The sequence below is a fragment of the Panthera onca genome, chromosome B2 (assembly GCF_046562875.1).
Source record: "Panthera onca isolate mPanOnc1 chromosome B2, mPanOnc1 haplotype 2, whole genome shotgun sequence".
Taxonomy (NCBI): Eukaryota; Metazoa; Chordata; class Mammalia; order Carnivora; family Felidae; genus Panthera; species Panthera onca.
In genome coordinates, this window is record NC_138343.1 from 135,285,686 (window position 1) to 135,301,642 (window position 15,957).

The following is a 15,957-nucleotide window of genomic DNA, read 5'->3' on the forward strand; positions in this document are numbered from 1 at the left end:
CCACCTTTCCCAATCGCTGCCCTAGCCTCTCTTCTTGAACCAGTTACTGACCAGCAGTAGTATAAACCAGTCCAAATATATTTTTATTAATGTGCTTACATACGGACGTGCAGCTCAAGGATCCCTCCAGATGGTATTGCTTGGCGGTATGGCCGTTTGCGTGGAAACAGTTTGTCCGCATTTTGCGTGGATGTATCCGGTCCTCCTTGAGGGTGCTCCTTCTTCCCCTCTCCGTCCTCCTCCTCCTCACCATCATCATGATGGCTTTAACCGTAGGTCAGACGCTCTTCCCAATGTTTTGTATAGATGACTCATTACTCTCCATATCAGCCCTCTGAGCACGGCTGGTGGGAAATGGCAAAAGAAAGTTCTAGTATTCTGAATATTAAAGCGTACGAGATCTCCACCCAGGAATAACTTAGATTTTACACATCGTGATATTTTTCTTTGCGTAGGTCAACGCGTGTGTTTTCATGATGCCGGGTGTGCTAAGCCCTGGCACACATAACAAAGCATAAAACGTGATGCCACCCCTAGGGGGAGGAGACCGTTTGGATAAACAAGGCATCAACATTTTAAAAATTACAGCCAACAGTGTGTGCATTTACTTGCCAAAAGAAAGGTGTGAATGATAAAGTGCCACGGAACTCCAAAGAAAGCGAAGGCCACTTAGGAGGAGGATGGGTTAGAGATCAAGACTTTGAATGACATGCTGGGGTGCACAAAGGCATTTGACATTTTGTGGGTAGAGAACCACGCTGGCAGCGATCTCCTGAAGGTGAGAGAGAGACTGAGGCCAGGAGACCTTGAGGGGCCTGTGCCAAGGCCCGAGTGAGCGTCATGGGCCCGTGACAGGGGAGTGACCACAGGAGGGGAGAGGAAAGTGTGTGTGCTGGGAGACCCGTGGAAGTCAGAGGAGCCGACAAGGGATGGAACATGAGGAAGGGATGTAAGGTGCCTCCTGGGACCTAGAAGGACGGACCTGGAAAGAAAAGAGACAGCAAGCTGGCTTTGCAATGAACATGGAATTACATGTTGTCTAAGGTGCCCGTTGAACTTCCTGTCAAGTCGTCTGTGAGACAGTTAGAAATTAGTTCCCAGAGGGGGCGCCTGGGTGACTCACTCAGTTAAGCATTCAACTCTTGATTTCAGCTCAGGCCGTGATCTCATGGTTCGCGAGTTCAAGCCCCGCATCCGGCTGTGCCCTGACAGGGTGGAGCCTGCTTGGGATTCTCTCTATCCCTCTCTCTCTGCCCCTCACTGGCACTCTCTCTCTCTCAATAAATAAACATGAAAGAAAGAAAGAAAGAAAGAAAGAAAGAAAGAAAGAAAGAAAGAAAGAAAGAAAAGAAAGAGGAAGGAAGGAAGGAAGGAAGGAAGGAAGGAAAAGAAATTGGCTTCCAGAGTTCAGGAGAGAGTCCAGGGCTAACACTTGGAGAGTTTTTGAGGTTGGAACAATATATAGTCGTTAATTTTGTTCTGATTTAAAACATTGTCATGTGTCTAATTTGCACTGTGCACTGAGGCTGCAAAGACCCGAAACCCCCAATCCCTGTCCCAGATGCTGGATGCTAGGGGAAAGCAGACAAAGTCGTGTGTCAGCCAAGTGCTGGGGGCACCAAGGTGCAAAGGGGACAGTAAGGACTCACATCTCCTGTCAGAAGGGGCAGCAATAGAGAGAACCCGGCAGTGCCCTTGAGATGTCCTGAAAAAGAGTGGTGTTTATGGAGGTCGAGGGCCAGGGTGAAGCCTTCCAGACAGAGCAGGGGCAGGAGCCCCCCCCGACCACAAAGGGCCTTAGCTGGGAGTTTGGTTTCTGAGCGAGGTGTCATTTGCCATGAGTCAAAGGCTTTTAGAGTTGCTTCATACGACACTACACAAGTAAAGCGAATCATCCTACAAATGAAGGAAGGAATCCGTTCTCTGAGGCGCCGGGCATTATTTGCCTGACTTGCACAGGTATTTCCGATCCGTTACAAGCCTCCACTTTTATCTTGTTTGCTGCCCTGTGACAGTTATAAGTCCACTGGGACCACCACCGAGTTTCCATTAGCTTTCCTCACTTTTTTATGGCCTGGCTGAGGCTCCTCCCAAACGGCAAAGAGTTAACTTGTCATCAAACCTATGAAATCACAATGATACGTGAAAGATTCTCTTAGAGCAGTGAAAAATCCCGACTGCTGCTCGCTTGTCTAAGGGACACTTTTTAGTCGTCTACCGTAAATACGTGTTACAAGGACTGGTCTACGAAACGTCAACTTGACGATGGTGGGTCCAGCTCCCAGATCCATTATGGCGTTGGCCTTTCTTCCCTAACGAGTTTGGCAGATTCCTTCTTTGTAGTCCTTCATGCTGATTAAAACCTATTTACTTTTCACATGGGTAAAGATCATTGAAGAGAGAGCTGTAAGTTCTATATTCTTTATAATAACCGTAACTGACTTTCTTCAAGCTGTTTTGACAGCCGAAGGTCATCTTAATCTTGATAAGTTTGTCATAAAGAATGGAATGTGCTCCATTTTGGAAATGGAATCATTTTGGCAGGAAGAGACAGGAGAGACCCCAAACCACCGTTAACAACGGGATACCAACAGGACATCTATTCCGCTTCTCTGAAGCCCCCTTGGTTTTCATTCGAGGCATAAATCGGAACCTTATATCTTTCTTTGGAGGAGGAAGTAGTTCAGACAGGGGGGAAAAAAAAAGAAAAAGACCGGTGTCGCCACCTCACTGGGAAAAGACCAGAAGGTTCGGGAAGAAGACGTGACATTTACTGATTACAACTTCAGACAGATTCTTCTCTTATTTGGACAGCAAATAGTTAATATAGTATGTGGAAACCATGATGGGGAGCCCCCCCCCCCCCCCCCCCCCACCGACCAGCACTAAAAGAACATACGCCCATAAATCCTGCCCTGGCACTTCTTCGTGATCGCAGAAGAGTCAAGCTGGGGACAGTGACAGAATGTCCAGTTCTTCTCAAGTGCACCAGCCTACTTTGCACCTTTCTGTGACACCCCGTCCTCATCCCCGCACTATCAACATGCAGACGCTGCTTTCCACATATCACAACTTTAAACTCAAAAATTCTGCCTACAATAGTTCAGTAAATTTTCACAGGTCCTTGGTGTAACTCTCTCTCTTTTTTTTTTCCCGTACCTTGTCTATGGCACACGAGAGCAGACCTCTCCTAGCCCCCAGACAATCCACCCTTTTCTCCTAAGCGGAATGTGTAATTTTATTTTTTTTTAATTTTTTTTAATCTTTATTTATTTTTGAGAGAGACAGACAGTAAGAGCAGAGGAGGAACAGAGAGAGAGGGAGACACAGAATCCGAAGCAGGCTCCAGGCTCCGAGCTGTCAGCAGAGAGCCCCACGCGAGGCTCGAACCCATGAACTGTGCGATCACGACCTGAGCCAAAGTCAGACGCTTAACCGACTGAGCCACCCAGGCGCCCCCGGAATGCGTAATTTTAAAAAGATTCATTGGGGTGCCTGGGTGGCTCAGTCGGTTAAGTGTCCAACTTTGGCTCAGGTCATGATCTCGTGGTTCACGAGTTCGAGCCCCGCATCGGGCTCTGTGCTGACAGCTCAGAGCCTGGAGCCTGCTTCAGATTCTGTGTCTCCCTCTCTCTCTGCTCCTCCCCCACTCATGCTCTGTGTCTCTCTCTTTCTCTCTCAGAAATAAATAATCATTAAAAAAAAAATTTTTTTAAAAAGGTAAACTTTTAATTGCGGTATGTTGAGATTTTCCTGTGGCTTTTCTAGTTAAAACCGTCACTTTGAGTCTCTTTGAATATCAGCCGGAATAACATTAGCCACTTCTTCTCTTAGTGTTTCTGTCACCCATTAGTTAATGTGTTTGTGTCAGGTCCAGAACTGTTCTCGAAGGTAAGGCCTGGCCTCCGTCTCTTTGGGATGGATTGGTCATCTCTTTAGGTGAGAGACTGGGTTTGGCTCCTTGATGGAACCCTACCAGCCACATGATCGATCTGCCAGGCATAGGAACACGGCACGGTAGAAGAGATTCACCCCCTGCCTTTGCCAGAGATGAGAAGCTTGAGCTATCAGCTGCCTGGCTTTTTATCAGAGGCGTGCTTGGGAAATGGTATTTCTGGAGGACTTTTGGAAGACGCTGCGGTCTGTCTGTTCCTCTGGAACGGTGCACTCTTTCGAGGGACACTGGTGCTGTACAGAGCAACTTGCCACTGCGGGACACCGTCCTCTTACCTGGGGCGCCTTCCAGGGAGCTCACAGGAGAGGGTCCTCTGGGCTCAGTAACTTCTGTGCGCTCCTTTTACACTTTCACACGGTGATTTTTGGTGTAGTGCTCACAGCTCCGAGCTAGGGGACCTGCAAGCTTGTCTTCCCCTAGAAGGTAGCAAGTGTGGTTCTGTGATGAGTCCTGGGAGGGCAGGAACCACATCCTGTTCGTCCGAGTCCCAAACGCCAGACTTCGCACTCGGTAGGTTCCCGTTATTGTAATGCATTTCTAAGTAACGATAACATTTTGAAGTTCCTCACTTCGTTTTCTGTGCGGCTGCCCTCAGAGAATGAAAATACATTTTCAAGGCACATCCTAGGCCTGCGTGTTTTCCCCTCTTTGCTTCAGTTCACAAGAAGCTCTAAAACCAATAAACAGCTCAGCTCCAATAATCGTACGATGCCCGGACCACACACCCACTGCCTAACTAGATCTTGACTTTTATTCAGTTTCTATCTTCCACGATCCTGACTTCTGTCGATCTAATCTTTAAGTTTTACTAAAAGCTAAACTTCTTCAAGTCCTTTGCTGAAAACCTCTGTCTTCCGGAACAGACATACAGATTAGGAGGCAAACGTAAATAATGATCCCCCGCCAGCGTGTTCTAAGACCAAAGAGATCTAGACTTAAAATAGACACATACATAGACACATGTATTCCTACCTTATCTTTCTCAATTAAAACACTCCAGGAAATAGTCTTATCTCTTTGAGGAAAGCAGAACACAAAATCCTCACTCTCCTTTGCCACTCAGCAACAACCCGTGGCTTATAGACTGAGGGTTTCAATTTCTTGTTATCATTTCGGCACCTAGTAAGAGCTTAAGCTGATTTACCACGTTGATGAAATGTAAGTAGCTTCACAAAGAGAGTTTAGAAAGATGTGTGTCTGCTGCAGCGTGATGCTCTGGGAGGGTCAGAGCCATGTTGGGGTTCGTGGAGGAACAGGAAGTATGGGAGCACTGAGTGTAGGCGTCTGTCCCATCTGTTTCGGGCGCTGGTATGGTGGCAGGGGCTGCACTTGTGAGCTTACGCGAAGCGCCTTCGGGATGCTTTGCGGAATTGTGTTTTGCTTGCTCACTTTTAAGGTTGACCTACAGGCTGACAGCCATCAAAAGTCATTAATCTGTTTCACCTTTGCAAATTTTTCAATATGATAGATGGCAGTTAGCCTGCAGAAGCCCATTCGACCCCCATGATAGAGCTGTGTCGTGAAAATTATGGTTGGTGGGCGGAAGGCTGGGGTGTCATTTGTCCCCCAAGAGGGAAAGGGCGTGATTCGCGCACACCCCCGACCCTATGCCCGCAGAAAGCGCTGGTCCCCTCCTTTCCCCGGATTCCTGACGCCCCCTGCATGGCCGTGTGGGTGTGGCCAGGCCAGTTGTGTGGAGGGCCACCTACAGGTGTGCACCAAGGGTGTGGTTTTTTTTTACTGTTTTGGCTTATTGGACAGCAGTTTACCAATATTATACATTTTACAATCCTTCTTTTTTTTGTTTGTTTCCTTTAAATCCAAGTTAGTTCATGTATAGTGTAATGATTTCAGGAATAGAATTTAGTGGTTCATGTCCTACACATGACACCCAGTGCTCATCCCAACAAGTGTCCTCCTTAATACCCGTCACCCCTTTAGCCCATCCCCGACCCAACACCCCTCGGGCAACCCTCAGTTTGTTCTCTGTATTTATGAGTCTCTTATGGTTTGTCCCCCTCTCTATTTTTATATTATTTTTGCTCCCTTTCCCTTATGTTCATCTGTTTTATATCGTAAATTCCACATACGAGTGAAGTCATAGGGTATTTGTCTTTCTCTGACTTATTTCACTTAGCATAATTCCCTCTAGTTCCATCCACGTTGTTGCAAATGGCAAGGTTTCGTTCTCTTTGATTGCTGAGTAATGTTCCGTTGTACATATATGTCACATCTTCTTTATCCATTCCTCAGTCGATGGACATTTGAGCTCTTTCCATACTTTGACTATTATCGATAGTGCTGCTATATAGACACCGGGGTGCATGTGACCCTTCGAATTAGCACTCCTGTATCCCTTGGATAAATACCTAGTAGTGCAATTGCTGGGTTGTAGGGTAGCTCTGTTTTTAATTTTTTGAGGAACGTCCATACTGTTTTCCAGAGCGGCTGCACCGGTTGGCATTCCCACACAATACTTCTAAAGGAACTTTTTTGTTTTTATTTATTTTTTTATTTTTTAATGTTTATTTCTTTTGAGAGAGAGAGAGAGCATGAGTGGGAGAGGGGCAGAGAGAGAATCCCAAGCAGATTCCACAGTGTCTGCGTAGAGCCCAACATGGGCTCAAACTCACGAACCGTGAGATCACGACCTGAGCCGAAATCCAGAGTCAGAGGCTTAACCAACTAAGCCACCCAGGAGTCCCAAGGAACTTTTATTTTGAAAGCAAAAGACAGCTAATCAGTGCGAGGCAGAATGGTGCAGTAGTGAGTACACTGAATTGGGACATTTGTACTAGAAGCTTTGCCTCTGCCACAGAGCAAACCCCTGTACCTCTTAGGTGGGGTGATGCCCCCTGGTCCTGTTAGTTTGAAGCCTCTGTATTTCTCAACTGGATCTGGATTGGTGTTTTATAAAGTCAGAATGAAAAATTTAAGAATGGTCTTTTGTATGAGAAAGGACAACTCCAGCCATTTATGAGAAATGTTGTAAAACCTAGCAGGTACTGCCCTAAGATTGAAGCTTTCCTCTTACCATTTTGTTAAATAGTTTTCTTTCCTGGAAATGATTAGAGGTGGTGAGGATTTCCTGCTGATCAAACTACATGGAGATTGGCATGTCCCAGGGCGGCTCCTCGAGTGTCCTTGCCACTACACGTAGGACCCTCACACTGGAGACCAGCTGTGCTCTCTGTCCTGTGGGCACATATAGATCAGCCACGAGATGGGATGAGAAGGCTCTTCCTCAGTGTATTACATAATGCACCAGGGGATCATCCGTTTTATTTATGAGGAAATCATTGCTTCCAGTGGATTGTGGCTTTGCTTGGTTCCAGACTCAAATCCTTCATGTAATGTAGGGAGGGAACAGTAGAGACTTGGAGAACGATACTAGGATTTAAGTGAAGGGCAAAGCAGGCCAAGGTCAGTCAGCGGACATCTCTAAGATAAACAGTGCTGAGTTTGTGGGAAGCAGTTCAGAAAAATCTGATCAAAAGAGCTCAGTTAATATTTACATAGTGGAGAATTAAATTCATTGCCCTGGGCGGGATACGGGCAGCAGAACGTATAGGACCACCTGGAATTTAGAGTAGGGGGCACTGAGGAATAATATAGAGACCCTTGAAAAGCTGAGAGCTCTTTCCCTCTGAGCGCAGGTAGCACCGAGGGCTGGCTGGCTGACCTGGGAGGTCAGGCTGAGCGTGGAGTTGCCTCAGCCCGATTGTGATGGATGAGAACAAATTAGCCAGGCGACAGGGGACAGGAAGGCAGCAAGCATAAAGTGTCAAGGCATGAGAAAGCATTGCTAACGTTCTATGTTAACAGCGATCACGTGTGCAAGCAACAAGATTCAGAAGAGTGTGAGCAATGACACTGGGCAGGAAGGCAACACCCAAGTCATGCGAGGCCCTGGGGGAAGGTTCGGAGTCAGCGCTTTATTCTGCAGGGCCTGGGGATTTGAAGCAGAGCAATAAATATCATGATTGTGTTCACATTTTAGAAAGATCACTCAGGCAGCAGTCCGGAGGGTGGAATAGAGAGAAGAGAGATTAGAGGCGCGAAGGCCTAGTAGGGAGGTGATAGTTGTCACAAAGGCAAATACACGCGTCTAGGCTGAGGTCTAGGGCGATGAGAGGAGGCAGCCGGTGGGTCGAGTGACCTGGGCTGTATGAACAGGAGACGGGAGGAGAGATTCAAGAAGGGCTCACGCTTCTGACCCCTTCCTCCCCCCCCGTCTTTTACTTAGATAAGCAGTGCAAAGAGGAGCAAAGAGCTTTACAAGGAAGATAACTGTGTTGGGAGAGCCCAAGACCACCCTCAGGCTCCATGAAACACCAGAGTCACAGACTCTGCAAACAGTCCCGCTCAGGGCTGTGGTTTATGACAAGGGACACAAACACAGTTCGCAGAGGGAAAAGGCACATGTAGTCAAGTCCCGAGGACTCCAGCCGCGAGCTTCCAAGAGTCCTCCTCCAGTGGAGTCACACTGGACGTGTTTAACCCCTCCAGCATCGAGCTGTGACAGCACGTGTGACATGTGGTCTGCCAGGGAAGCTCATTAGACACTCGGCGCCTGGGGTTTTTTTCTGGGGGCCAGCCGCATAGGTACCCTCTGCCTGGCATGTACCGAATTCCAGACTCCAAAAAAAGAAAGCAGGTGCTCGGGGTAAACCGTGTTGCGAGCCACCGTGAGGAGTCAGAGAATGGCAGGGACCCTCCCCAGATCCCAAGTTCCAGACCCCAGCCTTGTAAGCAGGCCTAAAGGTGGCGTTCCCGGGCCTGCCGTGTCAACCGTTTTCTGCACGATAACGAATTGAGCTTCGAACACGTTGAGTGAAGCATTTGTTGTTAGTTCAAGTGAAGACGTTCACTGGACAACTGGGCATCGGATCTAGGGTACAATAAAGAAATCTGTGCCCTGAATTCAAGATTCTGGAGTCATTAACACTTCAAAATAGTTATTAAAACCAAGGTCAGAGAGCGAGAAAGCCCAGCGTTGTGTTTCTGCAAATCATCATGCTACAGGTCCAGTTGTCCCAATACATAAACGAGAAAACGGAGGCCCCTCAGCGTGCCGTGGGTGCACGGTCTTCTGTTTCACGTCTGTCTTTCCGCGATGCTCTTCCCGTCATACCACACCGTCTCTCAAAATGCAGAGTCATACGTTGTCCATAAATAAACAAAATGGCATTTCGATTCTAAAGCAGACCCTTTGTAAGTTTGCTTCACGCAAGCCTGATTCTTGGAAGCTGAAAAGTCAAGTTGGTCACCTCCAGGCCTCCACCTGGAAGGAATTTCTGAGCAGCCTCTGGGCCAGTGACTCATGTCCGGTCAACCTGGGTTATCAATAAATTACTAAGACCTATTTCTCCTCTTTACTCTCGTGTCTGTTCAATAAACATTTATGTTTCCAGGCACTCTGTTAGCCATACTTAATATCCTGGGCCAGCAGCGAGATAAATAAGCGTGATACACAGGTTAGGAGTATGTTGGGGGCAAGAGTGAGCAGGGCGACCCCCTGGATATGGGAAATGAAGATAAGTCAAACTGAAAACAAGTTAATGATTTGCCTGAAGCCCCGATAAAGGATAAGGTGGAACTTGAAGACTGTAAAATGAGGCTGCTGCATATTTATTCAGTTTTGGATTTCATTCTTGGGTGGCCTAAAACTTGGATAGAGCAGAACGAGAAAGCAGTGGAGACTGTTGTTCTGCGAGATATCCGTTGACTTCAACGCACGTCACTTGGCTTTGGTTCTCGGAAGTAACCTTGCGGCCTAAAACCTTCACCTTCTCTGATGTCCACCCTGGCCTTCTTAGGGCTAGATTGGATGCATTTACCTGTGTCTGCTACTTTTTGTGTGGTTATTAACCGGCAATGTCGCATGACTCTAGGTTGTCTCCAGGGATATCATAAAGTACATACAAAATCAGACTTAATGGTAGAGTGTCGATTCGAAACCAGGCTGCAGTCACCTGTAGAATCTCAACATAGATCCGAAAAAACAATCAAAATACTTCCCTCTCGAATCTTTATTCCTATCTGAGCTTCATTTGCTGTCTCATTTGTCTTCAAGACAGTCTTTGTTCCTTCAGCTCTCCAACACGATTAGCTGACACTGTGCAGCATAGCCTAGGAAGAAGGCTGAATATTTTGTAAGATGAGTAATCCAGTTAAACGCCCATCTCTCTTTTCTTTTATATTTTACCAACAAATATGTCTTATGCAGATGTAAGAGCAATTTGCTTATTTCCCTGTTCAAACTTTTGTGCTTTGAGCATCGCATGTTTGCTTTCCATGAAGCAAGCCAAAAATAATATTGACAAATTCATGAAGCCTTCCATTTAATACTGTTGCAAGCTTATGCAAATGTAGTTAGACATTGAAGCAAGTAGGATTAAACACCCCAAGTCAAGAATGGGAAGGGGGAAGTCACAGCAGCCGTCATATTATATTATCTGGCCTCAAATTGAAAATTAATGAAGTATTTGAAAAGATACCTTTAAAACCAAAGATCTGAATGTGTTCCGGGTTTTTTGTTGTTGTTGTTGTTGTTGTTGTTGTTGTTGTCCAAGAGGGCAATAATTTGAATAAAGCACAGCATAATATTACAGTTGCTGCAAGGAGTTGTGACATTTTGAGGAGTTTAAACAATAATCAGTATGTCTTTGTCATGAATCTTTCCACTGGGACCAGACCACTCCTGGATGAACTCACAGATCAAGAGTTTCTCAAAATACATAATCAAATTGTTTGTCTTAAAAATATACTGTTTTAAAGTCTTGGAAAATGAAAGAATGAAAAGAAGGTTAATTTTTGGCAAAAATCGTCAATTTGAGGAGTTGTCTTTGTTAAAAAACACTTTTCACTTACGGACTTCACCTCCAAAAAATTTGCTTTGTTTTCATAAATCTAAAATGTTTCTCTTCATGCCATTTCTTAAATTCCTGATAAATTCCCTTGAAGTGTTAAATTGTTTTTAACTTGGAAAAAGGGGGTTGATATTTTTTTTCAATTGAATGAAAATTGGTTTAATACTCACCACTCTCCAACAACAACAACAAAAAAATAAAATATTAAACCAAATCATAGCTTATAACTTTTGAAGATAGCAAATGTTTGCTAATCCTGAGGAGTGTGTTAACATTCTTAAATGACCTCCTGCACATTTGTTTATAGTTTTGTACCTTTGATGTGACTTAATAGGAGTGTCTGAAATGCCACTCCTGGCGAACACCAAGGACAGGTCAGCCAAAGAAAGAGATTTTCAGGCAAGCGAATGAGCCTGCAGGGGACCCGGGCCCCTGGCAGCTTCTGATTGCCTTCCCACCCCCTTCCAGCACCTTCCATCTCCAGGGCAAGCGCAGGGGCATACGACAGAGTCACCCCTAGCCAGTGAGGGCTGGCACTCCCTCTCAGAACTCTGTGTTAGTTGCAAATGAGAGCAGCTCAACTCAAACTTAGGCAAAAGGGGGGAAGAAACTGACCCAAATGACAAAAACTTCTAGCGTTGTCTGGCTCTAGGCACAGCTGAGGTCAGGGTTCTGGCTTTTGCTGTCCGTTTCTCAGCCTGGCCTCCCTCGGACGGATGCCCTGCCTATCACGGAGTGACCTACTTCACGCTTAAAACTCACTGTCTCGGAGGAAGAGGAATCTTCTCTGTCCTACGAACTGCATCTCAGGGTTCAGGAATCCCCTGACAGGCCCCGTTTGCCTCATGTCCCAGCCCTGACCCCATCACTGCGGGCAAGGCAGAGGCAGACCCACCTACACCACGTGAGGCAGCCTCTGCGGTTACAGGAAAACCAGGATAAGAGTGCTTGTCAGGCAAAAACCCCAAAGGCTGTGTCTAGTCCGTGGAGCAGGTGAATCAAGCACCTCCCGTAGTCGAAAACTATGATCTGTTTATTATCTGTTATTGTCTGTTAATTTTTGTAAACATTTATTCATTTTTGAGAGACAGAGACAGAGCATGAGCGGGGGAGGGGCAGAGAGAGAGGGAGACACAGAATCCGAAGCAGGCTCCAGGCTCCGAGCCGTCAGCACAGAGCCCAGTGCGGGGCTCGAACCCATGAACCATGAGGTCATGACCTGAGCCAAAGTCAGATGCTTAACCAGCTGAGCCACCCAGGCGCCCCTTATCTGTTTAGTTATAGGCAGAGGTTGACGGATATGAAATACAAAGTCCTTTAAAAGCCCAACACTCAATGGATTCTGCCCATAGGAACTCATTTTCTACTTCAAAAAGAAGTCCCCATACTCATAAAGGTTGGATAGCGTTTTGTTTTTTTTTTTTAATAATGATTTGCCTTAAAAAGAACCACAGAAAAAGTGGGTCGATCCTTAGTCTGTTGCTGGCCCTTCCAAAAAGTCAGCTGCCAGAGTGCATCTTTGTTGGGATGATTGAGGACCCCCAGCCCCCTAAGGTGTGTCCTCTCAAACTTAAGGTTTCTCATCTTATTCCCACAAAATTCCTACCTCTGTTCCTCTCCTTCCCTTCCTGCTCCGCATTACATATGCATATGTATACACATGTTACAGCAGTGTATGTAGGTCTCCGTAGTACATTTGAGTGTTAAAAGCGTAGCAATTTCATGATTATAAAGTCAACTTCTATTAGTTTGAGCACTTACACATATCGCACACGAATCCTTTTTTTTAAATCACAATTTTTGGGGGGCACCTGGGTGGCTCAGTCGGTTGAGTGTCTGACGTCAGCTCAGGTCATGATCTCGCGGTTTGTGAGTTCGAGCCCCGCGTCGGGCTCTGTGCTGACAGCTCAGAGCCTGGAGCCTGCTTCGGATTCTGGGTCTCCCTCTCTCTCTCTCTCCCCCCCCACCTCTGCTCATGCTCTGTCTCTCTCTGTCTTAAAAATAAATAAACATTAAAAAAAATAAAATCACAATTTTTTTAGGTTCCTAAAGAATATGTGACAGCTTATCCCCTGCTAACACTGGAAAGATCGCATGTTAAACTTGAGTTACGTAGGTGACTGTATATGGCGGCACATATCTGCAGGTACTTGGGGAGGGAAATCTCTCAAACCCAGTGACCCAGGCCCACCATGTGGTCTCACTTCTTCTCCAGGAATTGGAACCTCGTGGCAGTCTGGCAGCTTGGCGTCCCCATTAATTCCTTTCTTTCTGCTGTTGCACAGACCCCAGCCACGTGAACTCTGACTGTGTCCCATGGATTGCACGTGGGCTCCAGTGCCTGGGAACAGTGGATGGTTATTTCTGATGGCACGTTTGCAATTTTTGGTGAGGTTCTAAGGGACTTCCACGTAGCATTGAAAAACAAGTTTACTCTCAGGCATGGCTGCATAAAAGAGGTGATTGATGTAACACAGTCCTGATTCACTCCACTGGCAGCGGAGGAGGCTTCTGGGTAAACAAACCAGGATAACAGCTAGAATGCAGATCTCATAGCAGTGCCGTGTGTTTGATCAGATCACAAGATGACAAAAGAAAGTTTATGCTGTCCCCCTGTCTGTGGCAACAGAGGCATGACCGACCGCCTGAACCCGCCGAAGTTAAAAAGCCACATTGTGACTTTGCGGGGCGCCAATGCCTTGTGCCTAGTGACCCATTAAGGGGAACTTGAGCCAAGATCTTATCTTGGATGAAGATGGAGACACCTCAGGATTTTCCAGTATCGTTTTTCACTTTTATTCTTGGATGTGGTTAGTAACGCTACCGGGGCTTTCAAATCCTGAGGCATTTCCTCATGGCTCCAAGTAGCTGCTGCAGATCAGTTTCTTGAACTGAGGATTCAGTTACAACGTCCATATGCTTCCCAGCCCACTCTCTGACCTTTGTTCTTTTTCAGGACTTTTTCAGGCTTTTAATGTTTCCATTCGCTAATCCCAGGAGACTCTGTCAATACTCTGAGTATACAGCCCAAGTTATTTCTTTCAAAAGTTAACTCGAAATTTCTTAAGCTTCTTGGGAATTGCGTAAATTTTTTAACTTAAAAATCATTTACTTACAACGTTAAGACAGTGAAACTGGACAGAACAGGAACGCTAGAACTTCAAGGACGGTCTTCCGTAGGCCAGAAAGTAACCACTTTCCCCCCACACTTAGCATTGTCAACAGTGATACATTCATGGTTTGGACCATCAGTATCCTTAAGAATGACATCAATACTTGTCCACAGCCTTATTTCTTTTGAACTCGGCTCGGTTTCTTTGAAGCAGTGATCATGGTATGCAGCTTTGATTCCTTTCCTGTGGACTTGTGCCAGTGTGCCTGATTTCATTAAATTTTTGGAAAGGACTAAAACTATGGTATCGTTTTATTGCAGTCCTTGCATCAATCATAATTTGGGATGGTCTTGGTGAAAGACGAGGAATTCAGACGGGGATGCCGGGAAAGGCGGGGCTGGTGGCAGGGGGCTTGTGGCGGGGGGTGGGGGGGGGGGGTATGGGGTACATTGAGTACTAACTTCATATTTTAAGTTCAGCCACCTCTGCCCTTTGATATTTTCACTGTGGCTTCCTTCCAAAATGACTGCAGTCATAAGGTCCAAACCCAGGTACATGGAGATCACACTGGTCTTACTTAGGTCCTTTTCTTTTGTACCCCCCACGGGGCTCCCCTGGCCCTCCCGGTTGTACAGCCAGGAGGAGTATATGGTAGGGTGAAGAACGACCGAGTTGCTCTCTTGCTGGCACGATAGGCCAGAGGACTTTTAGATGTTGGCCATTCGTGGCAAACGTTAAATACAAAACCCATAGAGTAGATTCTGCCTTACTCTGGGCTTTTGCCCTTTACTACTCCTCACCCTTGATCAAATCCACCATTATATTGTTTTCCTGTTGCAGTCCCTTACCCTGGATTTGTAACTTTGATTTCTCCTTTAGGAAAGTGCCCTTTCCATTGTTAGCTAAACCACTGCCCTGTACCGACTGCCCTTCTTCCAGCAGGTCCCACTGTTTCCTGAGTAAGCCCCATGTGTCCTTGGTTCTATTTAACTGCCTGCCCAGGGATCACTTCCCTCCTAAGGTCCCTCTGGTGACCCTCCTCGTCTCAGAGCCAGTCAAGGCCTTTGGGACCACTTGCCAGACTACCCTACATGACAAAGGGGGCCACATCTGAAAGGACAGTTGCAAATAATCGTTCCAACTGCCATTTCAGACTTCTGAGATCATAGATCCCTCAACAAGTCCCACTGATACCTGAACGTGCCACAGAAGCTTTGTCTTCTATTTCGGTACCTAGAAGAACACCACCTCTCAAACATTAAGTGCCCCACTTGCACTGACAGGACCTGGTTCTGTTGATTCTCAGCAAGAGCGTCATTCTTTCAGCCCTTGAATGACGTATGGACAGATAGACTCACCACCTCTGGCCCAAGTGAACCAGAAAGTCATACCCTTGGGTACAAGAAGATGTCACATCTCCAAGAACTGAGGTGCTTTTCCAATTATAATCAGATTCCAAGTAAAACTTTTATCTAGAAGCCCCAAATTAGGTTTTACGAATTAGAATCTATGAATTTGTATTCTTCAAACTTTAACTGTATGAAATACAATCTATGAAGTCGTTTCTAAGAAAAAAGAATACTCTAGGGGTGCCTGGGTGGCTCAGTCGGTTGAGGGCCCTACTTTGGCTCAGGTCACAATCTCGCGGTCTGTGAGCTCGAGCCCCGCGTCGGGCTCTGTGCTGACAGCTCGGAGCCTGGAGCCTGTTTCAGATTCTGTGTCTCCCTCTCTCTGACCCTCCCCCGTTCATGCTCTGTCTCTCTCTCTCTCTCTCTCTCTCTCTCTCTCTCTCTGTCAAAAATAAACATTAAGAAAAAAAATTTTTTAAAAAAGAAAGAACACTATAAATTAGCATACTACCATTTATATTTAAATCTCTCTTAACCTGAGAATGATTCTCCCCTAGCAGTCCCCCAAAACATGGAGAATATACCAGGTCAATGCCCTTTTGAAAAATGGGTTTATTGTGATTCCAGTTATCAGGATTTCACTACTATCACCAGCCTCTCTCATTCAG

At 46.2% G+C, this 15,957-nt stretch overlaps 1 protein-coding gene across 2 annotated transcripts in view; it reads left to right on the forward strand.

The window, feature by feature from the left end:
- Positions 1-15,957, forward strand: part of MTHFD1L (methylenetetrahydrofolate dehydrogenase (NADP+ dependent) 1 like) — a 184,183-nt gene that overhangs the window by 142,235 nt on the left and 25,991 nt on the right. The window contains exon 27 of one of the 2 annotated variants that reach the window (XM_078447464.2): positions 13,113-14,199. The exons of the other annotated variant lie outside the window; for it this stretch is intronic. Coding sequence (XP_078303590.1) covers positions 13,113-13,127 — 15 coding nt within the window. The 3' untranslated portion in view covers positions 13,128-14,199. Of the gene's footprint in view, positions 1-13,112; positions 14,200-15,957 lie in introns of those variants that run through there. 2 annotated transcript variants of the gene reach the window in all.